The 25,881-nt window shown below is 39.8% G+C and overlaps 2 protein-coding genes across 8 annotated transcripts in view; both read right to left on the reverse strand.

Moving 5' to 3' along the window:
• The window catches only part of LOC146553815 (SPRY domain-containing SOCS box protein 4-like), an 87,419-nt gene extending 85,016 nt beyond the window's left edge, over window positions 1–2,403 (reverse strand). For 2 of the 7 annotated variants that reach the window (XM_085255138.1, XM_085255132.1), the window contains exon 1: window positions 2,183–2,403. The gene's annotated coding sequence lies outside the window, so the exon portion shown is untranslated. Of the gene's footprint in view, window positions 1–304; window positions 409–2,112 lie in introns of those variants that run through there. The other 5 variants (XM_085255137.1, XM_085255129.1, XM_085255134.1 and 2 more) reach the window with 3 other exon arrangements.
• Window positions 2,404–4,724: 2,321 nt separating this feature from the next.
• slc25a36a (solute carrier family 25 member 36a) lies at window positions 4,725–25,428 on the reverse strand. Its single transcript, XM_085253490.1, has 7 exons — window positions 25,011–25,428; window positions 22,539–22,703; window positions 20,430–20,507; window positions 16,009–16,109; window positions 11,185–11,251; window positions 10,777–11,066; window positions 4,725–7,639 (listed from the first exon to the last, which is right to left on the reverse strand). The coding sequence occupies exons 1-7, from the start codon at window positions 25,049–25,051 to the stop codon at window positions 7,446–7,448; spliced, it is 936 nt and encodes a 311-aa protein (XP_085109616.1). The 5' UTR covers window positions 25,052–25,428; the 3' UTR covers window positions 4,725–7,445.
• Between the last annotated feature and the right edge of the window lie 453 nt (window positions 25,429–25,881).

A 25,881-nucleotide genomic window follows, 5' to 3' on the forward strand; every position in this document is an offset into this window, starting at 1 on the left:
TAAAGTTTGTAGCATGCGTGCTTGTTGTTTTTGTCTGCTTCCACTTGTCTTTGCACTAGGATGATGTCTGCGTAAACGTGCAGTCATATTCGTTGTGTTCCCCCTAGTGCTGTCAGCGTTAATCTCATTGAAATGACATTAACGCCATAACACGGCAAATCTTCGGTAACGAGGATCGCCCCGTGCGTGGGGCATCAACATGTTAACAAGCTAACTGCGCTAACGCACTAGTTCCCACCAATGTAATTGAGCACTGCGTGGCACATCCAACATACTGTTTTACTTTTGTCCATGACACGTTTACCTTCAGGGTCATACTTTACATGAAGACCAAAATAGCTCCAAACACCAGATCTGAATGAGGGTGGGGGAGGTTCTACTTCGGGTAGCGTTGAGGCAGCTGCCATGTTGCAACGAGCTTAGCTTCTGTCTTGCTAGCTTGTGCTGCGCTCAGTGGATCTGCACTCGACAATGCAGCCTAGGCGGAGTAGTCGAACGCAGATCCACTGAGCGCTCAACACAGACAGCATCGTCAGAAGGAAAGTTGATAAAATAAATAAAAAATTTTGTATTGCTCGAAACTAGGGAGCCCCGCAGGGGACATGGGAGAAGAAAAATTAGGGGGACATGGGATCTCGCAAAAGTCCGTCTTAATTTTTTTTTCTCCCATGTCCCCTGCGGGGCTCCGTACGATGCATATGCGTACTGATCCGAGCACTGTATGAACGGTTCAATATCGATACCAGTATTGTTGCACCTCTACTAAAAATCTCTAGGAAGCTGTTTCAGGCTACACTAATCCTTCATGTAACTGAATGGAAAAAAATAAACCTTTTCAAAAGTCACTGAAGAATTCAATATACACCTGTGTTAGCACAATGTTTAAATTGCCCAAACACTTCTCATTGTTATTGATAGCGCAGCAGCTACAATATCAGTTTGAGTGTTTGGGCCATTAAATGAAAGTGTAAACAGCTCAAGTGTCCATAATTCAATCAGCAGAATAGGACAACAGGCAGGAGGAAAAAGAACTGTGGCAAGAACAGCAGAAAAGTGCAGGAGATGGGAATTGAGGATATGAGATGAAAGGAAACAGAAGGGAAGAAGTTAGTGAAGGAAAATGCTGGTAAACAGTCTGATCTCCTATAGTGACCAGCTGGTGAGATCCAACAGACAGATAAATGACCCCCTGTCACTCTTACAAAGCTCCGTCTCCTCCTTCTGCTTCATCATCCTCCCTCCTCTCCTCCGCAAGCCCCCACCCTCCCCTATTTAGACAGGTCATCCATCAACAAGCACACTCCACCGACCACCTTTCCACACCAACACTTTTGCCCATTACTTGTTAGAAAGCCATATGCAGACACACTGCACCAGGCACACGTGTCCTTGCACTCTTGTCTTGTCAAGTTTCCAGGGCCTTCTCCTCTCTCCTCCACTCTCCTCTCACCCTCCATCATCTACCCTTCTTTTCTCTCCTCCCCTCCCACCATCTGCTCTCCATCTTCCATGTCCTTGTCACCTTATCCAGCTTAATAAATGCCAAGGTGTGAAAACACAGATAAATCAGAGTGCAGCGAGGAAAAGCGGTGTTACTTTAACAAGATGGATTAATCTAACTGACACCTAAAATTCACTATCAAAACAGCATTTTTATTGGGCTGTTTTCAAAGTTGGGGGTTATATATAGAATTTTGGAACAATTACCTACTGCGTTAATATAAATGTTGATCACTCAAGTCAAGTGAAGTCAAGTCAAGTGAAGAGGCTTTTATTGTCATTTCAACCATGTACATGTACTCATTTAATGACCTACACTAATCTCCCCCTCTGTCACACACAGACAGGCAACACAGATATCATCTGTGTCACTCTTTCCATCTCTGCACTCTGCGATGATGTCAAAGGAGGTGAGATGGCAAGATGTGGACACTCAGGTGAATTCATGCACCCTGAGATGTCACTGCACCGCGGAGCAACAGAGGAAACTTTATCACACGACTGAACTACAGCAATGACTATAAGTTTAAATTGTGGTACTTTTACGTAAACTTGTGCAATCAGTCAACAGTACAAAGAGAGCTGATGACACGTAATAAAGAAAAACCTCACATTTTGCTCGCATGCAGGAAACCCAAATCCTGCGGGCGGTCCAGGATACACGGGGATAACACTCACCGACCTGTCCTCAATCAGTCCACAAATGATAGTTTTCCCGGGCGAAATCTCTGCGGGATACGAAGAAACGAAGTACCTCGCCTCCTCCGCTGACGACAACAGCGTTATTCCAGCGCTGTTACCAATGTTTTTGGCGATTAAGCGACGGTTTCTTTGTTGTAGTAAACAGGAGCTCGACACATCAAGGTAGCCAAGCACCCAGAGTCCGCTTACTCCACAGAACGAGCGCCGATTGGTCGCTTCAGCCACAACGCAGCTTTCTGCTTTGTCGCGATTGGGTCAAGATGGTGCTTTCAAAAGCTGCTCGTAAAGTGGGAATCCCGAAGTGGCAGTACATGATAAACGATGGCAAACCCCACTACTGACACAGTTCATTGTGTCACTTATAAAAACAGTTTAAATCGTATCTGTGACGTGTCCTTCGAAATAATTACGCCACTCAGGCTGTAAACTGAACTTGTACTGAAATTTCAAATGCCGTTAAAGCCATTTGAGCTCCTCTCTTTAAGAGGATACTTGCTGCCACTTCAGCGTTTAGAAAAGTGAGTCACTTGGTTCCTACACGTAATAACTGCCCCCTTGTGAGTTTCAGGTTGTATGACATGGTGATATCTAAAGGAAAAAAGAATCTGAAGCTTTACCCAGAAACACTCACTGTGTGAAACCTTAATCCACGTTTAATATATGTATTATACTGTAATGTAGTATATATAGTTTACATACATATATGACACATAATGTGAAAAAGCATTATATATGTGCTATGAAATCTCCGGAGCACACTGTCTTTGCAGATGAATTTGCAAACATATTCTCTAAATTTCTCACTGTTTGTGAAGGCATCGCTACCCCCATGGTTCATGTGATTTCTTGTATTGTGGTTTCCATCTGAATGTTTATTACCAAACAGGTCAGCAGGCTGTTAACTGGAAGTCAATTAAGATATTTCACCGCAAAAGTGATGTGGTCCGCTGCGGTAACTTCGAGTCACATTATTTTGTGTAAGTAAATCAGAGGAGGGCTGATCGATCTGCATCCACTCATAAAAAGGGGCCACGTGTGATTGTGCTAGTTGTGCTGAATAGCCCAAATAGAAAACGGTACAGAATCAATAGAAACTAATGTCTTTGGGCCTTTCTTTATTCCGACCAGCGAGTGCGAAGATGGATTATTTCAATCATCGTTTACGTACATTTTATAGACACTTTTGTCAGGATATGTGCGGAGTCGAATCTACCTCAGCATGATGGATAGAAGAGATTATGTTCTTTTTATTTTACACTGTGGGATTAAATCACTTAAATTATATATTATTCATGACATGAAACAGAAATATAATATTAAAGAACTGAACGGTGCGCTGATCAGTTCCATCGGAAGAACTTTAGCTCCCCCTGGCGGTGAAAATAGGTAAATGCAAACAGTTGACGGAGTATTCCCCAGTGCCTTCATGATCCTTTTTCTATAAAAGTTATACACAAAGCGACCACTTCATTGAGTACGCCTTGCTAGCACTGGACTCCCTTAATTCCTCATTGCACAGATTCAACAAGGCGCTGGAAACATTCCTCGGAGACTTTGATCTATTTTCCCCAGAAACCAGTTTGAGGTGATCTGAACTTTGTGACATGGTCCTGCAGCCACCAGCACATGGGTACAATGTGATCATAAAGGGATGGACATGATCAGTAACAATACTCAGGCTGTGGTGTTTAAATAATGCACAGCCTGAGTCATCCAGAAAATATCCCCCACACCTTTACATGCGATTACATTACAGCCAGAATCATCCATACAAAGCAGGATTGATCCATACTTTCATGTTGTTGTTGTTTTTTTTGCCAAATTCTTACACTGCCATCTGAATGTTTTCTACAATCCTCTAACGTCCAGTTTTGATGAGTCCTTGTGAACTATTGCCTCAGTTTTCAGGAGTGGTGGTAAAAAGTGCTTGAGTTATTTTTACCCCCCCTGCAGTCTGGCCATTCTCCTCTGACACCAAACAAGGCATTTTCTTCCAGAGAACCGCCACTCACTGGATATTTTCTTTTTCCAGAGAATTCTCTGTGAATCCGAGAGATGGGTGTGCAGGAAAACCCTAGTAGATCGGTAGTTTCTGAAATACTCAGATCAAAATCATGTAAATCACCTTCCTTCTCCATTCGCATGCTCGGTTTGAACTTTAGCAGGTAGTCTTGATCATGTCTACATACCTAAATGAATTAATTTGCTGCCATGTGATTCGCTAATTAGATATTTTTGTTTACAAAACTGAACACGTTTCCTCCCCCCCAAAACAAGACATTCAAACAAGAATGGGAATATTTTTAAGCTAATATTTTTGAAGTGGTGCATATAATCACCTGCCTAATATCATGTAGTTTCCCCTTCAAGAGGCCCAAAGAGTTCTGACCTATCACCTGTTGTTCCAGGATAATATAATCCAAAGACAACAGAAACATCCACATGAATGAAAGCGTCCCACGACAGATGCTTTTTGGAGTTAGTACAAGAAATTTAACAAAAAACAAAACAATAGATACAGGTTTAGTTGCAAATGAATGTTTATTTAATTTTGCTTTAAAAAACAAAAACAAACATTTTCATGACTGAACTGGAAAAGAACAAGCTTCAAGCTGGGTTTTCAGTAAACCCAACTTGAGTCTGCATTCTGACCGAGCACACAGGCTAGAGACAATAAATTGCATTCAGCCTTTGAAATTAGAGGTAACAAAATGTAAATGTTTGCACTGTTTGTCCAGTTGTCTGAAGAAAAACAGCTAGTTAGTGTTTTTAGGAAAAACATGGGATGTTAAAATTGGTTAGCATGTTTTGATTTGTTTTGTTTAATTAGGGGGAGGGGCTGCAACTCAGTGGAGACTAAATATCAATAACAAGTTACAACACTTCAGTTTGCCTCTGAAATGATGCTGCAACTCAAATGAGGGAAATGAGTGTTCAAGAACACAATGCATCAATTATTAGATTTTCTTTTCTTTTAACTGGAGAAAAATACTTTGGGGAAAAGCACAGTGCTTTGTTAAACTTGACATAATTCTGTATGCAAGGGAAATTCTGATTAAAGCTTAAACACAATTTGAAAGATAATAAGTGCCAAATTTTACCAAAAGGTCATCTTTTCGTGAACCTCTTCAAGTGGTCAGTTAAACGGGCAACTTCACAGTCTCACCAATAAACCTTTCCCGTAACAAAATTTGTAATCATCCTACGCAGCAATGGTACCATCACAGAAAGATGATTCCAGTTTTTAAGCTCACAATAAATTAACTTCCATTTTTATATTCTTAAAAAAAAAAAAAAACTGAGGAGAACCAAACAAAATCTGATAGAAGGTACGAAACAATGTAAACAGACCAAATGACAGAAACATCCAAACGTTGCAAACTGGAACACTTTGATGGAGGACAAAACAATACTGTGGCTCATATGCTTACATTTTGTATTGGTTGAGCAGCTTTTGGAAACTACGTGTAAGCGCGACAGCTTACAGCAACACACAAACACAAGAAAAATCAGTCAAGCAACATCAATATTCATGTCAAAGCCATGAAAACAATCATTTGCTAATGCAAACTACAGCATGATCAGAAACGGGTCTAAGGGTGGGGGAAAAAAGGAAAAAAATTTGATATGCATACACAGTATCTATATTATTTACAAACATGTGGACATCCTTCACAACTACAGACAACTCTTAACTGTACAATAGATCTGCTCTAGGAACAGTTGCGCAAAATACCATTTTGATATACAGTAATACTTTTTTTCCTTTACAATGTACAAGTTTAACCTGTCCACACAATAAAAATGCAAAGCACAAGCCTAAAAGGCCACAAAAGTGCATGTTATCGGGTCGGTTGGAAGCCACTGGAAGCAAGCACTGGAATGAAAGTGGGAATGAAAGCTCCCAGTATCATAAAGGAGATTCTCCGTACTCCAAACCAGTGTCTTGCAGGATTAATAGTTAGTGGAGGGAGATCTGGAGTAGTTATTATTTATTATACATGCAGGCGCAAAGGCCTGCAAATGCACGGACACACAGATCATGTAAATTGTTCAAACACACACACACAAACATAAAGACACACTCACGTACAAACAGGCTATGGGGTGATAAAACTCCATCACTCTGCTCCGACTCCAATATTTCCCCGAACCGTCACATTATATTCAAGTAGCAACGCTAATAGAAGATACTTGGTACCTTTTGTTGCGTTGCATGCTTCACATCAGAAACAGGGCACGTTGGTCTCGTGTTTTTATCCAAGATTTTTAAGCCCTAAGCAGTGACCGGAGACAAAAGTTGGCCTTGGAAACAATCGGATTTCAATTTTTACCAAATGGTGCACTAGTAAGACCGCCTAAGACTAAAAACTCACAATTTCAAAGAAAGTGATCCCAATCAACACCCAGATTTATCGTGTTTATACCTTTGCCCATGCTTCATGCCCCTAACAAGTTAAATAATTTCAGCTGGGTGGTAGTTGTGAACAACGACGATACAAACAAGCGACACTGAAACGGTGAAGGCCACCTTCAGCAAAAACATGTCACCACCAGGCACTGCGTCACAGAGGAATAAAACACTGAATGGAGGCCAGCGTTTTGACATAGTCTTCATCAACACTGACTAGTGTCACAGTCACGTGCTCAAGTGACAGTCACTATCACAAGCTCATCATTGTGTTTCATTGTATTTGGCCAGTTTCTGCATGGCTGTGTGTGAGATTCAGGCCCTCTAGGGGACATAGGAGGAGAATGCTTGAAGCCACGCTCTCTGTAGTGCAACAGTGTGTGGCTCAGGGGACGTCTTTACATCATACGAACTTTCCTTCTAACATTCTGCCTCAGCTGCTAGTCAGTTAATCGTACCGGGGTATCACAGCACTAAGGCAAGTGCAGACTAAACATGCCAAACAGAGATTTTTGGATTACTCAAAGTGACCTATATTTAGTTTCCATCTGTCTTGTCAAGTTGAATTGCCTCCAAGCACTCTCCTCCCACGGTATCTCTACAAAAGTTTAAAAAAAAAAAAAAGAAGTTTATCTTCTGTCTAAAGAGAAGGATGCCAGCTAAATCCTTTCTGTTAAGTCCACTGAACACTGCATAAACTTTGAGTTGTGTCTTCGGGTTTCCTTTAATCTTCATTTTGACGTTTCATAGCCACTGTTTCCAGCAAAAGGTCATCTTTCTCAGTCACTTAACGGTCTCCATGTTTAAACAGAGCAGAGACATTCACGATAGGCTAACAGCCAAGTAGATAGACCACCACCTCATATGTGCACATCATGATGGCCGTGTTGGGAATCTGTCTGACGAGATGAGTGGTTAGGCCGCGGTACAGCGCCCGGTATCCCTCTTCCTTGGGTACTGTGAGCAGAGTGTGGAAGAAGGAGCGGTACTTGCTGCCTTCCTCTCGTAGTCGTGTGCGGATCACCTCTGCAATTAGAGAAGAAGAAGAAACTTGAGTTACATATTCTACTGGCTACTGGCTCTGTCAGGCTTTGCCTCTGAGTGTTGTGTAATTTCCCATTCATGAGACACACCAAGTTGAATTTCTCCAAAGTTAAGACAGGATACTAATGATTTCCAATCTAATACGTTTCACCTATCCTTTAAAAATACTAATAATGTTCCATTTGTACCAACAAATGGCAAGAAAAAACTAAACCAGTTATCAGACTAACTACAGTCTAAATCTTGTCCAAGTACAGAAAAGCCTTATATTTATTTCTACATTTTGCGATAGAGCTTCATGTTTATTGTGCAACAATTACAAAATATAAATAATCCACAACATTGCACTCAGCTTTGGCATAACATGTTTTTTCTGAATGAGTCCCTGGTGCCGTACAGTGGGGCAAAAAAGTATTTAGTCAGCCACCGATTGTGCAAGTTCCCCACTTAAAATGATGACAGAGGTCAGTAATTTGCACCAGAGGTACACTTCAACTGTGAGAGACAGAATGTGAAAAAAAAAAGAAAAAAAAAAATCCATGAATTCACATGGTAGGATTTGTAAAGAATTTATTCGTAAATTAGGGTGGAAAATAAGTATTTGGTCACCTCAAACAAGGAAAATCTCTGGCTCTCACAGACCTGTAACGTCTTCTGTAAGAAGCTTTTCTGTCCCCCACTCGTTACCTGTATGAATGGCACCTGTTTGAACTCATCATCTGTATAAAAGACACCTGTCCACAGCCTCAAACAGTCAGACTCCAAACTCCGCCATGGCCAAGACCAAAGAGCTTTCAAAGGACACCAGGAAAAGTATTGTAGACCTGCACCAGACTGGGAAGAGTGAATCTACAATAGGCAAGCAGCTTGATGTGAAAAAAAATCAACTGTGGGAGCAATCATCAGAAAATGGAAGACATACAAGACCACTGATAATCTCCCTCGATCTGGGGCTCCACGCAAGATCTCATCCCGTGGGGTCAAAATGATCATGAGAACGGTGAGCAAAGATCCCAGAACCACACGGGGGGACCTGGTGAATGACCTGCAGAGAGCTGGGACCAAAGTAACAAAGGTCACCATCAGTAACACACTACAACGGCAGGGAATCAAATCCCGCAGTGCCAGACGTGTTCCGCTGCTGAAGCCAGTGCATGTCCAGGCCCGTCTGAAGTTTGCCAGAGAGCACATGGATGATACAGCAGAGGATTGGGAGAATGTCATGTGGTCAGATGAAACCAAAGTAGAACTTTTTGGTATAAACTCAACTCGTTGTGTTTGGAGGAAGAAGAATACTGAGTTGCATCCCAAGAACACCATACCTACTGTGAAGCATGGGGGTGGAAACATCATGCTATGGGGCTGTTTTTCTGCCAAGGGGACAGGACGACTGATCCGTGTTAAGGACAGAATGAATGGGGCCATGTATCGTGAGATTTTGAGCCAAAACCTCCTTCCATCAGTGAGAACTTTGAAGATGAAACGAGGCTGGGTCTTCCAACATGACAATGATCCAAAACACACCGCCCGGGCAACAAAGGAGTGGCTCCGTAAGAAGCATTTGAAAGTCCTGGAGTGGCCTAGCCAGTCTCCAGACCTCAACCCCATAGAAAATCTGTGGCGGGAGTTGAAAGTCCGTGTTGCTCGGCGACAGCCCCAAAACATCACTGCTCTCGAGAAGATCTGCATGGAGGAATGGGCCAAAATACCAGCTACTGTGTGTGCAAACCTGGTAAAGACCTATAGTAAACGTTTGACCTCTGTTATTGCCAACAAAGGTTATGTTACAAAGTATTGACTTGTATTTTTGTTATTGACCAAATACTTATTTTCCACACTGATTTACGAATAAATTCTTTACAAATCCTACCATGTGGATTCATGGATTTTTTTTTCACATTCTGTCTCTCACAGTTGAAGTGTACCTCTGGTGCAAATTACTGACCTCTGTCATCATTTTAGGTGGGGGAACTTGCACAATCGGTGGCTGACTAAATACTTTTTTGCCCCACTGCATATAACCATCCAATATTAGTCCAAGACTGAAAATAATTCCCAGTGACCACAGCTTTTGCCCCCTGTTTGAGTAATGGTACAGACTGCATGTTTAATTTACAGCATGTTAAAAACAGGGTTCTTATTTTGGTTCCAACAACTGGAAACTATTTAAAATAAAAGAACTAAAAACATAAATAGATAATTAACTTTATGCATTTGTTATTTACACATCCGCCTCAGTTGTAAGTGCTGAAATTTACTGAACTAAAAGTCTGCCCTCGGGATCCATTTGTAAAGATTACTTCTTTGCTGGGAATAAATATTCTTAAGGCTGAACCACAAACAGTAGCTGTGTCCCAAAACCTAGGTCACATCCTTCGGAGGCTGTGAAATAGGACTGTCTAGCCTTCAGATTTGTGTCACCGCTGTCTCGGTGGAGTTTAATACACTCAGCCGTCTGCTCCTTGCTATCTAAAATATAACAGGGCACTGCCGTAAATTCTTGACCATCTCATACTTCTGTTTAATCAGTTTTCTGTTTGTTTGTTTATTCAGCTGTGTGAAAACTCCAGAGGAACCCACCCGAGGGATTAATAAAGTTTATACGTTTTTATAAGTTTTATTTAACCCCCGGCTAGCTATCGATCTGGTGGGTAACAGAGATCTCCAAAAATGTCAGAGCACTTTTGCAAATATGTGATGTCTTGATAAACCAAGCAGATATTTGAGGTTTACACAGCTACATTCTCGCCTGAAAATATGTTAAAAGTTTATTTTGTGACCCAGAAAGAGTAATAAGAGTAATATTAAAACTAAGTAGCTGCCGCCATATTTGGAAACTGGAACTGGCTGGGCTGCGCGATGAACGAAGGATACAGCCGACCCATCCTTCAAATCTGGGGAAAAGGAGGACGCATTTGTCAGCTGCATTCGGAGGAGTCTACGAATTGGGACAGCCTTCGTTGCGTCGCTGTGACATAATTGGTCTACAATTGCGGCCTCAGGAGGATGCAGCCTATGTTTTGGGACACAGCTAGTATGAGGAAGGGTACAATAGAAGTATTAAATATTAAGACCTTTATCCTTTGACTACAACATATGAAAGTGAGTGAGAAGATTACCATGAGGATAGGCGATGGAGGTGGCACAGGTCTTGGAGGTGGCAGCTGCAAGCATCATCCCCACAAAGTCAGAGGCATCTTTGACAGATTCCTCCTCTTCGTCCATGCTGGCCTGAGCCTTGTACTCAAGCCATTTTCGCTTGATAGTTTCATAGATGACAAAATGGATAACAGTCTCAGAGATGCCAGCGTATGAGGCTGACATACCTCTGTAGAAACCTCGTAAGCCATCCATCTGGTACACTCGTCGTATGCACTCAAAAGCACTCATACGCCGCTCGCCACGATTCCTGCCATCACACAGACACTTTCAATTAAAATTAAATAACTTTTAGAATAATTTACTCTCATTAGTTTAACAACGCATTTTTCCATCATTTTTACACTTATCAGAAAAATCCTCCTCACCTGGAGTCCAGCTGCAGACGGGTTTTAATCAGCCAGATGGGATTGGTGGCTGTGATGGCGGTGAACCCTGGCAAATTTAGAAGAGGTCAGAGGTTCAGACACAGGCAGAGACACTCATTGTAAGAACACATTAAAATAAACTAGATTAAGCTACACGGTACAAATACAGTGAGAAAGCACTTCAGGAAACAGGATCAACTGGCTGAGGTGTTTAAATGAATCTCATTACAAGTCTTACGTAAAATACATCGATATCATTAATTCAGACAACAGTATAACAATTAAATCTGAATTTTTTAAAAATATTTTGAGTTACAGACACAAAAAACATCTAATCTGTTAACTTATTGATCCTCTTCATATGAAATGCTACTCAAGTGCATATAAACAACAGGTAAACAGTTCTCCTTTTGAAGTAAAAGATCTCAGATAACAGTGCATGAAGGCAGCAGCTTTCAGCTATGACTGTCTAGATATTTTTTTTATGTATGGATCTGGATAAAAACTAACTGCAAACAGCAGCAAATGTAGGCAAGCAGCAAACTCATTTTAGGCCTTTACATGTGGCTGATAAATGAATAAGAGTTTGTAATTAGAACTTATCCTCAAACGTTTTTATTAACATAGCATTACACACATCACCTTAATCAGTGTTTACAAACAAATCTACCCATACAGAAATAAACATCACAACACAATAGGTTTGACCCTTAGCTTTGATTAGTCTCTAGATTTTCTACAATGGTTAGCAATGCTCATTTAGTCTTGGTCCCTAAAAACACACGTTCTTTATATTTATTCTAATATGAACCAGTGGTTAACTTGACTGGACACTACAGACAGGTTGTAGGCCATATACTAGCACAGCTAGCACAACTACCGCATAGTGAAGAAAAATGTTGTCTAAAGGAGATTCTTTAATTATTTACTAGTGGAAAGTCACTGCTAGGAAGTCTAAAGTGTAACCGTTACTTTTTAATCGTGGTGAGTAAACCCTGTTTCACTATCTGCCTGCCAACACACTTGGTAGATGTTAGCTTAATTTGTAACTGATCGCAACTATTCTTGATCAGTAGAAATGCTAGATAATGTACAGTAAAGCAAAGCTTGCTGTGTATAGTATAAAGCTAATTAATCTGCACTTTGTATCATTACGAAATGACACAAAGTCTCTTTAAAAGTCTGTGCTAAACGGATGTACCAGTGAGAAGTAAAACATGGCCTTTTGCAGAAAACAGCTAAGACCAGGGCAAGGCTATGAAGAGACCTCAGTCACGTCTAGTGTATCGATGCAGCAGAGACCTATGTTAAGGCAACTGCATGAAGAAGAAAGGATTACACAGGTCTGTTGAAGAGAAGAGGAGAACAAAAGGAGGAAGAAGAAAAAAAGGAGGAAGTAGAATGAAGTAGCTTCTATGGCGTGTACTCACGAGGGAGGGGCAAAGCTCCTCCAGCTCCTCCCCGCTGCAGCTAGTAGCCTGCAGATATGGGGGGCTCAGATGGCGGGGATGTCCCACCCAATCACGCAGGGGTGAAAGCTTTACAGTAAAGCCCTAAAATAGACACAGGCTTTTCTGTACCACAGTCACACACAAGCAGCAGTCACATCCACCCCAAATCCCACCAACCACCCACATCAACCCACTTTCTGAAGTAGATGGAGAAGAGATGGGGGGTGAAGGACTCATACCACCCCCCATCTTTCACCAAACTATGATCCCAACTCTGTGCCCCAACCCGTATAATTTACCCATCTTTAAACTGCTTTAATTTGTGTTACATTTTTATTACTTTTACTTTATCCCCACTTTTTGCAGTAAAGAAGACGACTAATCAGAGGCCCAAACCAATCCAAGCCTCCAGCTCTATCTCATGAGAGCAAGCTAAAAATCACAAGAACACAAAGACATAAAAAAAATAAACTGGAGAGGTATTCCTTATAACCATTGAGCCAATATCAGTTTTTAACCTAAACTCCTTGTCTGAAAATAAAAGAGGCCGGTGGAAATGCTAACCTTGCCGTTCAGTGTAACAGACTCAAACACTTTATGTGACAGGGATAAAGAGAATGAAGAAACTTTGTATGAATATGTGATAAGAATGAAGTGACTGATGACAATGAAATAATGGATGGAAATCAAAAGGACAATCCTTAACTTACAGATGTGGTGTGCTAGCATAATACACTCGATATTTCAACCATAACGCAGAATGTGTGCATGAATATGGGTGACAGGAGAAAGACCACCAGGACTTTATTTCCAGCTTTTACCTCGATGAGGAAACGGCGCATGCTATACCAGCGGGAGTGCATTAAGTCACCATTTACTTCAATGACACAGAGCAGTTAATCTTTAGTCTAAAACTGTATCAACTCACAATATTTGACTATTTGTTCAAGTGTTAAATTTCTAACAACATAATAATGATTATATTTTATGTAAATTTAAAAACAAAAAGTGTGTTCTTGGGCTCAGCAGGCCACCAGGCACATGGAAACGCTGCCGCATGTTGTATATTATGATCCTTCAATACTCAAATAATCCCTGTGCAATTTTTCCTGAGGGGTTTGACCTACATTCAGGGACAGCAGCATGCTTTAGATTAACTGCTGAAGTCTAAAGCTGTTCTTCCACACATGCACTGCAGCCGTGAAGTTTTGTAGAACAAAAATATCACAGTCGACTCCCACAAATATCAGGTAGACCACACTAAGAATTACAGTAGTGAGAGTGCTTATGAAGCAGATCATATGAGTTCATATGTTAAAATAGCTTAAGTAAAGAAATGGGATTTGAATGCATACAAAAAGTTCCCATTGCAGGAGCAGTGAAGCTATAAAAGACATCGACTTCACAAAGTTAGTTTATAAAACTGAGCACGAATTCACAGCATCAGTATCAATTAACTGTCCCTGAGGTTTTGGCATTGACCACCGCATTAAATCTATTACTGATAAGCACTGATAATCTTAGAGACAATAAAGATGAAAAAGCGAGAGAGGGATACGTTTAGTATCATAGCAAAACATTTGTGTAGTGACACAACAATTTGTCCACATTAAAACATCTGAAATTTTTAAAGCTAGTTTTTAAGCACTTGCGTGGTAACAGTCAGACTGTATTTATATCCTTACCTGCATTTCTTTGAGATTTACAAGAGAAATTTATGCAACTGTTATAAGTATGAAAAAGACTAAACACCAAGGTCCATCTCTTTCTATGTGCGTTGATGTGTTCCCGTTTTATCACTTACATGTGTATGTTTTCACTGCATTTTATCCACAATAATGAATTTATCTTTAAGTGGTGCCAATACTGATGGGGTTAAACTGCTAAGGCAATTAACTGTCTTCAGGAAATTCAACTAATTTAACAAGTAAACACGTGAAATGTGAAAATACCATCAGTCCAGTTCTCCTTGGAAAGAAATGACTGAAGCACTCAGTGTTGATGAATGATGACAAAACACAAAATGAAAAACACACCGAGTGCAGCCTTCTGTGGCAGTGACAAGGTTAGCATTTCGTTTGTGCTGACAACAAAAACTGTCATTACTTTAGCTTTAATGTATTGATGAAACACGTTAAAAGGGGAGGGGGAGGTGTGTGTTAAGATTAAGGAATAATAAACTTCATCATGAATCTAAAACTACACACCAGCAGCAAACACCTGCTGTAAGCAATGCTAATACCATTAAAAATGAATAACCATTATGAATTTAATTAGAAAAATCACCATGGTTTTCATCATACCAGTGTAAAGAAATGGGGTGCTACCTGACGTGTCCGCCCGAGTGCCAGGGGCCCCGGTTGACCTTTGGGGGCCGTGTTCTCTTCTCTATACACACACAGAGCAAAGGGGAGGGGGGCCCAGACCACACTGTTTAAGTAACAACTGGGATGTTAAACCATTTACAGTGTCCTCTGGAGAGGCCTCAAAATTAAAGAATTTAATAAAACAGAAAACAAAAAAAAGAGAGGAAAAAAGGGCGAGGAGGGGATTCAAAACAAAAAACTTTAACGAAGTACATGAGGGACAGCGGGGCTAAGAGAAGAGGAAAGCACAACCCAAACTTTGAGGACCGTAACATTTTTCTCTTTTGTATAACAGATAAAACCAAATACAGATCAGCAGTTAGGGAATTGCAGCCTGAAATGTTTCATCTGGTATGGGTACATGAAATTCTGGCACTGCTGATATCAGGATTTGTCTCCTCAACTATTCGGGGACTATCAAGGCTACCATGGAGAGATAAGATACTGCATTATCGGCCCAGTTTAGTTACAGAAAGGATTGTTTGCAAAGAAGCTGATATGTAATAAAAGATGTGATAAGAACCTTTCACCTCTTACAGATTCAAGGTCCCCTTAAAGTAGAGGATGAACTCTGAAATATTGTAGAAACTGCAGTATTTAAGACATGAATAACTCATCGCGACATACACAATAATCAAGGTTATTTCGATCCCAAGAGGCTTAAATTGTGCTTTCTGATAAATCAATGATTGTTTATATTAATATTTCTATACAAGAAATAGCTAAGTAATGCCGACTTAAAAACAGACATTATCAGTTAGCTTTAGCATGCGTCAGGTCTGGGGGAAGGGTGGTGTCTGGGATACTTAAATTGTACAAAATAAAAAAAATAATGAAAGTTGTTTGATAGAGAAAAACTAAATAATTCTTTTTTCTTTTTTCTTTCTTTTTTTTATAAATAAAACCCATCAGTAAGAAACACTGCCCAGGCAGACTGACAAACAGTCAGACAGGCAGATAAAAAAGACAGACAGACAGAAAGGGGGAGGGGAAGGAGCAATCATTACCTGCCATCCCAGCCGACACCATATGCACCTGGGTAGAGTCTGGCTCCAGCACTCCATTAAGCTTCTCCTTGGCTGTCGAGTAGGCCGCAAAGTATATCGCCCTGTGTGACGATTAAAACGGAAGAGAGAGAGAACTTTAATTACTAAAAGACTCAGGAAAGGAAAGAAGTTAATGACGTGTCCAGGGAGTAAATATAAAACAAAAGCATACTAGCTGTGACTGTACCTGCAGAGCTATTTAATGTGTAAATGATTAACAAGTTAGCTATATTAAGTACAAACACATCATTTCAGTTGCACAAAATTAAATACTGCCCAAACTGAACATGGGGAACATGCAGTAAATTCAGCTAATTTTAAAACTATACAACACTATAAATAAAATCGGTGTTTTAAATTCTTGTGCTCCATTTAAAATGTCATTATACACATTTGTGAAGCTAGTTCTCGCACATAAAACCACAGAACAAAAAGGCGCACAATGGCTACTGCTGTCGGTAAATGGCATTTCTTATTTTCTTTGCTGACAGGCCAATAACAGCCAACAAGTCAAATACACATCAGTACTGATGTTCGGCTGATAAATACGTGCCTCTCTAGTGTGCACATGCACAAATGTCATGCTTTAGAAACAGATTTTTCCTCCCATGATTCTAGCTGCTCTTCTATAAATGAAATCATAGGATTTAATCAACACTGACTGGAATTAAACTCCGTGACCTCTGCTCTCAGCCCTCGTTCTGGATTTGAGAGCATGCATGCAAAATGTAATCACGCTGCTCTGCAGACGAATGATATGATTGGCTCTGAAAGCATGTATGCAGCTCACGAGCAAAGAGAGATTTTCGTGGTGCAAGCTGTGTAGAAATCGGGTCGAGTGTGTTGTTAATGAACGCCAGCAGCATGCCCGGTGGACTGTTGAGTGTCAGAGGCTTTGCAGCATCAGAGTGTCGTTTCGTAAATACCACAGCAGACAACAGCGCTGGAGTTCACACCTCCGCCTGCTGATAAATAAAGTAATAAGATGTTTCATTCAATTATACTAAAGTCGCTTGTTACAATTCTGCATATACAATTATTTTGTCGGACACTAATGGTGGCATTTTGATCAGTGTATTGTTTGTACTGTGAGCACTAATGAATCTGGCTGCTCTGAATAATGAGAGCAGCTCATAAATCCATTTTAAATTATTTATACTAACATTTCACCACGTTACAGCCAATGTAATTTGTTTTAAACTGCATCCTAATATGCTTCTCTACATTAATGGTTATGAATGAAAACAAAGTGAATAAAATTAGCTAAAAGCTATTCTTTATTCCCACAAAACACAAAGCAGTGGAACCCTAAAAATGGTTTCTTGAGGTAGTTTTTTTAATTTATTTTTATATATGGGTTAACTATTAACCACCATGTTTCCTGTTGTCATATCCTGTCTATAAAGCAGTGGAAAACCACATAATTTGCCAGCGAGTTCATCAGGTTCACCTCTTATGTGATAACATCCTCCTATAGCACTACTTCCTATAGCTGTCATGGCCAGCCATTTCAGTACAACAACACAGGACTGACAGACACAGATGCACTGGATGGACCTAAAGGGCAGACAAAGAGTGAAAGACCCACGAGAAGAGAAAGAGTATCATGAAATCATGACACAGACGATACGTAAAACTAACCAGAAAAGGAAGAAGACGTCGGCGGTGACACAGCAGTAACTACAGAGAACTAGAACGATCAGGGAGGGATTATACACAAACACAACTGCCTTAATTTAGAAACCTCATTTTAACAACAGCAGTGGCTGTCACATGATGAAAGCGTAACAGCTGGCCGGCGTCTGCTGCTGCTGCTTCACGGGAATTTGATTGACTGCATCCAGACGTTAGGGCAGATAAGCTAAGAATTAGGGAACCTTCTCATTTCCGCACAGATTTGAAGCACAGATTTCCATTGTGCTGCTGCTGTGATTGAGAGAAGTTTATATGCACATTCCTGGTCTTCCATTATTTCAGACATTCCTCAGTGTGAAAGCAACTGAATTACAGTCCTGTACTCTTTGTCTCACTTACTGCTTACATACTTATTAAATTGCAACATTTCAGTCAAACGAACCCTTATAAGGAGAAGCAGCTCGAGCTCAGCATACGTACAGTGTGCATTTATATACACAGGTAATGAGCACCTTGCATCCATGTGCATCAGCACTTGTATTCATAGGACCACAAATACCTCAGTAACATAAATCTGATGCTAGAGTAATTATAATGTCATATTTGATGAATAGCTTTTTTACTTTTTGTCCATTTTGAGTTTTTCGTATTGCTTTTTTCAGTTAGTTTCTAGGTTTTCATGTTTCTGTTTATATCGACTAAAAATATGTAGCTTTAGTTTTTATTTGCTGTTTATTTATTTGTGTTTAGTTTCCTTAAAACCAATAATGTGAAGGGTCAGGAGCAAAATGTCAGCACAACATAAACAACACTTTGTTCAAGCAGCTAATTTAAAGTTGTGTAGGCATTCCAAGTCTCAATAAATAGAGGCGCCAAAGCCTCATGAGACAAGTTGTGTTGACGAATGTGACCACATTTTTAAAGCCTAAAAATAAAAAAGGTACATTCTGTATGTTTTAGTCCATTTTAGTTCGCTCTATGAGCACTCAAACCACTTCAGTTCTCATTCAGTCTAGTTTTATTTCCGTAGTTTTAGTCAACTATAACAAAACAGAAGGTAACATTCATCTAACATCTGTGAGGACAGAATACGTAAATCTGAATGCTACTTTTGAGAGTTTTTTTGAGAGCATATTATGCATGCACAATTAATCCCACTGCTCCTTTGTGTTATTGTATTTAAGCCTGAATGTGTTAAGACTTTGTGGTTTAAGCAAATAGAACAAACTGTAGAACATATGAAACTAAAGATCCAAGGTTGATGAAGCCAACTTTCTGATCACAAATTAACATGGAAACAACACACTGATTATATTAAATTTCAAAGTGGTCAGTAATTCTTTATAAAACAAGTGATGTATTAATTTCTAATGCCCTGCAACATAATTCATTCTTCATTTATACTTCCTTACTTTTCTTACTGTGTGGAACATTGAGGATTGACTTAAATGAGAATAAATTCAACAGTTCTGTTACAGTAAAAGAGCAAAGTCTGGTTACTATGATCACACTTAACCACAGTGTCTAAGGTCCCACATTATGTATTTTAATTATTCTGTTTATTTATTTAATGCTTAAAGCAATAAAATTGCCCAAGTAATTTCTTGCATTAAAACAAATGCTCTACAAATATGTTTGAGGGTTATATTTGAGAACATTGTGGTTTGTTTGTTGTCGTTTTCTTCTTCTACTTGGAAATGAGGGCAGCTTTACTGATAACAACATAGGCCAGGCATATCCAAGTGCCACTTCAGCCTGAGCCTGTTCATTCACTATTTGTTATAAAGGCTGCAGATTTTATATGAGCTGTTTTACACTGTGTAAAATGCAAGCCTGAATAAAATAAATAAATAAATATCAGGTCACTGTATATAATGTTCACACAACTGGGCAACACTACAGCTCACCTGAACAACCGGGGGAAATATGCTGAAGGGCACTGCAGTGGCTCAGGTTGGAGTCCACTCCAGACTATTTCCTGTGTGTCATTGCCCCATTCTCTCTTTGCTTTTGTGTCTCCTCTACACTGTACTGTCAAATAAAGTCTGCAAATACTAAAAAGAAATCTTTAAAGAAAAATGACTGCTGTTGAATAATATTTCAATACATCATTTTGAACAAAGTTGTACTTCAGTTTTTGACTTGGTCATAATGAGTTTGTTATGGCTGATAACACTGTAACGTTTTAATAAATCAACAAAAATCAAAAAACCTTATTTGTCTTTTGGATTCTGAGACTTTTGAATTTATGTGATGCTGATGAAGAACAACATCGGCCTGAAGTATATGTGACGCTACTAATACTACTGGTTGACAGGCAACCCATTCTCAGTAGACAGATTGAGGCACTTACTATCTGTATTTCAGCAGTAAATAAGACAGCACACAGGAGTTAAATTTAACAGCTCAGCTGCTGCCCATAATACAGCCTGAAGACTTTCCCCCAGAAACATTGTCTCATAGAGTTTGATTAAACATGTCAAAATAAATTACACAGGCATGCCTTTAACCCGATAGCAGGGCAGTGCTAGTGCGGATGATACTGCTGCTAGCTAACTGCTTCTTACGCAAAAAAAAAAAAAAAAAAAAAAAAGAATTACTCATTCATGATGTTATGACACGCAAGATATGGAAGTGAAGGTTATTTCCCTTACTTTGGGCTCTGTTTCTGTGTTATTCCTAAAGAAATCGTAAAGCAGTTTTAACACACAACACTCCCACATTATTGCAGATAATACTGCACATACCTGGAAGGTGCCACACCTACAAGGTTAGGACCCAGTCCTCTGAAGAGTGAACGGGGTCCCTCTCTCTCTAGAATTAACCTGTCAAAAGAGCAAACATATGAGGAAATATTTCACTTTATAGTCAAAACACAACATGTACATTATTTAAACACTGGAGCATATTATACAGTGAATGGTTTAAAGATAACTCGTAATCTAAATTGTTTTCACATTTAATAACAGTTGTAAATTCATAATTACCACAAATCAGATTAAGCAGATTTGTTTCATGAAGTTAATTTAAACATGTTCAAAAAAAATAAAAATAAAAAAATCCAGCAATAAGAAAAAAAAAAAGACATAGCTCGGATCCTACTGGAAGAAGTTAATTAGCTAAAAATAATTCTATTTATAGACTTTGCCTTTCTGCCCCACTTATGTGATTTCCTCATTTTATTATTTCATTATTAATCATTATGTTATCTGATTCTTCATTATTTATAGCAAATGGCACATCCTCTAGAAAGAAATGGGTCTAAAACCAGACAACACACGTGATTTGGAGTGAAGGTGTCCTCCGCCCTAAAAGGGATCTTGGCATGCACCACACTGCACGTTGACCCACTTTGACGTGTGTCCTCCCACCCCCCTCGTTAGTTCGTGCTTTCATCCTTCTCCACTCTGTACCATGAAATAGTGTTGCTGTACTTCTGCTGCAAGATGCTGCTTATTTTGAAGACAACACAAGAAGTTGACTTATGTTGCCACAACACCGACAGAGCCCAAAACAATGTCCACATGAGCTGCAATCTCTTAGTCAACTGTTATTAAACAAAATCCTGACAGGAGCACTGCCTGACAGCAGACTAACATCCCAGACCTACTGTCAGAACAAATCAATTTTTAGGCTCATTGTTAAAGAACGTTATAGCTAACCCCACTAGTGACAAAACAAAACCTAGGGAACTGCAAAAGTGCAAGATCAGCATGTTGCCTGTGTAGCCTGCCAATTATAAATACTCTAAATATAAAAAGCATTTTATATTCCTGTGATACAGAACCAAACATAAGAGGCTTGTCAAATATAAAGGTATTTACAAAATAACTAACGGCACCATTCAGCAGTGGAAAATTCCACACACATCCACACACTTATGCATTATGTAAGAGTGACATGCTCTCTGACATGCTCTTGTATAGCAGCTTGCCAGGGTACAATAATAGAGGTCCATATTTATAAAGGCAAGCTGAATATTTACTTGCTAATCCTGCAGTGGTTAATGGTCATTACAAGTAGCCACATCAGCTTTCAGCAGGTTCTAAGCAAATGCTGAGTTCCCCTCTACTCTCACTCTTACTTCATCTTTCTGACAAAATTCCACTCTGCCCAATGACAAGATGACTTACATTTATATTGAAGAAAAAAAAAAAAAAAAAAAAAACACCTAAAAAACATGAACCATTCTTTGTGGATATCTTACATAAGTTTCAGAGAGAAAGTATCAAAAACAACAAAAGAGCTATAAGGTCAACATGAGGTTTAAATTATTGATTTTGTCTACAGATGTCAAAGAAAATAACCACTGAAACCAAAATGTTTATCTTCTTGTCTCGGTTAAAGTTGCTCTCTAAAATAAACAAACAAACAATCCACCAAAAAACAAAAAAGGCACTAATAACAACAATAACATCTATTAAAATAAGAAAGAAAAAGAAGTGCATTGGCAATCCAAATAAACTCACTCCCCAGGAAAGCCCAAGCATTCCTGAAGAAAATATTTTCAATTTGGAGCAACTTGACATCAGTTTGCAACTCACAGTGCACATATTAAAGGAACTGTGCAACAAGAAAAATCTGTTATCAGTGTTTCTGAGCCATTTCATAGTTTTGTTTGTTATTGCAGTGATGCAACGTTCCAGTAAGGAGTCATTTTATTAGAAGAAAATAACTCATTACATTAAAGTTACAATAATATGAGACGCACACACAGACCTTTTAAATGTAAGCAGCCAGCTAATGGACAAAATAATACTTAAACCAAGAAAAGACAACATTGAAGCCACATCATAACTGTTTATAATGTTAATTTCAGTGGATATCAATTAGGCACAGCTAATCTTTCTCCTTACTTGAGGCAGTGCAGAGGCCCCGGCGGGGAAACACGGGCAACACTGGCTCCGTTGACTGTGCTGAGCTGAACCTCAGAGACGTAGAGTGTAACGGAAGAGGACTGCAGCCTGGTCTTCACCACTTCCAGAGGACAAGTTAAAATGGCGCCCACTGTACCACCGCATCTAGTAAAGAAGCAGCAAGTATTGAGAAAAAAGTGACAAAATAGAACAGAAGCAAGACCAGGAAAAAAGTTTGCTGTGGCACCAAATATGTCCCCCCCAAAAACAAAACAAAACAACAAAAACAGCAAAAATCAAGTTATACTGACATAAGCCGAGTCACTTGAAACACTAATCAACAGAAACACAATCTGTTGTTCCCAAATTATCTGTGAGCATGGGCACATACACACACCGTGACCTGGTTTTGTGATATCCAAGATACTGACATATGAAAACAAACAGCTGGTTTCATGATTCATTTCAGAAGAAACTGACCGCAGCTCATTTGCTGAGTTTTGCCACCTGAGAAGCCCAGAATAAGAAGTCATCAAATTAGATCGTTGTTTAGCTCACTTGATAAACATAAACAAAAACCAAGTTGGTCACAAATACAAAAAACGTATATCCACTTTATATCATAACACATCAAGGTGTGCAAATATAACTGCATCACGACTGTTTTTTCCATCATACAAACATTTTTGGCGCCCACCAAACAGGTTTTGGCCTTCCCCCAAAGGAAAATCACCAGGCCTCTCAAAGTATTTAAATAAACACTATGTTTTTTAGAGTGAGGTTTAATTTAGTCAAACTTAGCCTATTTTTAGTCATCAAATGGGTTTGAAATTAATTAATTTACAGAGACCTTTTTGCACTAACCATGGGGATAAAGCGTGTTTATGTGCACACAAAACCAGGAAAAATCTCATGTGATATAAATTAGTGTATTATTTGATAATTCATACGCTATAGTGTCATTTTTGTTGATCCCCTCTGCATTCACCAAAGGCTCAGTGCTTTCCACATATAGACAAAGCTTCAAAACCAAACCACCGCACAGCTGAAAAGTGCTTCCTGGTGATTGCAGTTGCAAGTTATAGAACTCGGCTAAAGGTTACAGAAGCCATGGCAGTGTGGTAGTATATGTTGACATCCTGGCAATGAATTCCTCTTGCTGCCGTCTCTTTTGAGCAGCACCAGCTATATTTACCTTTCAAAAGACCAACCCACATTCATGCTCAGAGGCAGCGGTGACCCTTGGCCTACTTTCTCAGCAACACTGGCTGTTGCATGTGTGCCTCTCTAATGCGAGGCTGTGGGAGGCAGCACTAGGCTGAGGCCTCCAGCTCAAGTTTTTGGGTAAAGCTGATTCAAAGTCTCTTGGGTAGTTCTCAGATTTAAAAGCAATAACAAGAGACATAAAGAAGTGCTGTGGCATGGTGGGATCACCCATTCTGAAAGTCACAGACTAAATGGGAAGATTAAAAAAAATTAACAAGTGAACTAAAACTAAAGACAATGGATTAAAACAAAAATCTATACTGGGCCAATCCACTTAAATGTCACATTTGTGCTTTCATTGTCCTTAATGAACTGGTTGTCAGGCCCCTTTACACAACTATGAATCAGAAGGATTGCTTTACTACCATGTGAGCTTCAACTTTAAGATTTGAACTACAAAATTCAAATGCTCTGTTACATAATGAAAAGCAGCAGAGAAATTAAATTTCACCAGTAAGTTTCTCTTTAAACCATACTTCCACCCAGAGCCAGTAGTTACGCAACACAAACTTCAAAGTGTTTTATTTTTTACATTTAATTAAGCCTTTTTTGATTAGATGGATATCTGCAAGACTGTAATCTAATGCTTTAACTGAACCGACAGAAAAATTGTGTGTGTGTGTGTGTGGGGGGGGGTCTCAGTATGGATTAGATGTAAATGTTCATTTCATTTGGGAATACAATAAAGAAATAATTTAATTGGATCCACATAGGTGAGCATTATGCAACTACTTCTTAAATTACAACATAGCAGCAGAAAAATAAGCGTCAATGGCTGTTGTTGCAGATGCATTTGGTCAAGTCATTCAGAGAAAGCTACAACGAGCCCGGAAATGAATTCCACTTGTCATCAAAATAAAAGGCTCTCACTTGTGCAGAAACAGTCGGCATTTAAAGGACGATGAAATAAGAGGCAAGCTGCTCTGTGCTGTCTGGGAATAACGAGCTCGAATGCGCTTTCTGGCACATTCACATGAATGCTTTCCAGCGACACTGGTCATATTTTACAGGTTAACCGGAAGTTCAACTAGAACCGTTTTTGACAGTCGCGTACGCACAACCGCCAAGGTTGGAAGGGCACGCACGCGCTGCCTTAAAAAATAAAAAATAAATGGCGAGTTAGCTAGATAAAGCAGACGGGGGTCATGTTTCAAAATATATATTTCAAATTAGGTAACATTGATAGGGGAAACTGATGTGGCTTACCCTCCAGCGAACAAATGAACCAGTGTGTCCCTTTGGGTCATTCTTTAGCATACCCTGCCAAGCAGCGCAGGGTAGTCAAAAAACGGCTCTTTCCCCCGTCCCCTCCCGGTGCTCTTTGCCTCTGAGAGGATGCGCAAGTCCACAGACAAACGACGTCGACGACTAACCAGCGGTGGGGCGAGTCTCCGGTGATTCAGACTGCAGCGGGCCGACAAACCCCCCTCTCCCTCTCCCTCAGCTAACTCAGGTCCCCCTCTGACGCAGATATTTTCTATCTTCGACAAAAACAGCGGGGAGGTGCGGGCTCACCAGGCTTCTTGCTGGCGGTAAAATATCTCAGGTCTAACAAACGGTTTTATAGCACATCCGCGGTCTCATCTCCTTTCATCGCTGCACCAAGAGGAAGAAGGAGGCAGAGCTCATAGTATGTACTGTACGACCATAGGCTGGAAGCACACGCTGCCATTGGCCACCCTGCACTTAACGTCACATTGTCTCCGCCTTGATCATGCACTGTTCACATGCTCAACACTGAATGAATCTGGACTGCGTGTTGCTGAAGTGCAGCCATCCAAAAGAGATCGTTTTCACAGTTTGTGCTCTAAACATTTCAGACGTATCTGCTTTTGTCTCATTGAACCTCTTCAAAGTCAGACACTAGACCAAAATATGACAGACAAACACAATTATCAGCATAGAAACCCACCAGACAACCTACATGCAAATAATTTTACAATAATGTTTAATACCATATATATCCATATATAGTAATGGAGGGTCCTACACCAATGATACCAAGGTAGCTATACTTTATTATTGTTCAGTGTATTATTCCAACTTTGTTTTATTGATTTCAACAATGACATACAAA

Source organism: Mchenga conophoros, linkage group LG18 (assembly GCF_057382185.1).
Source record: "Mchenga conophoros isolate Kocher_MC1m ecotype Shallow Benthic linkage group LG18, M_conophoros_male_GT1.1, whole genome shotgun sequence".
Taxonomy (NCBI): Eukaryota; Metazoa; Chordata; class Actinopteri; order Cichliformes; family Cichlidae; genus Mchenga; species Mchenga conophoros.

Excerpts from the sequence above, each read along its gene's own strand:
- slc25a36a (XM_085253490.1), bottom strand. The coding sequence starts at position 25,051 with ATGACCCAAAGGGACACACTGGTTCATTTGTTCGCTGGAGG. Across the intron at positions 22,704-25,010 it reads GTTCATTTGTTCGCTGGAGG|ATGCGGTGGTACAGTGGGCG; the intron begins GTAAGCCACATC and ends CTTCTTTACTAG. Across the intron at positions 11,067-11,184 it reads CGTCTGCAGCTGGACTCCAG|GAATCGTGGCGAGCGGCGTA; the intron begins GTGAGGAGGATT and ends GTGTGATGGCAG.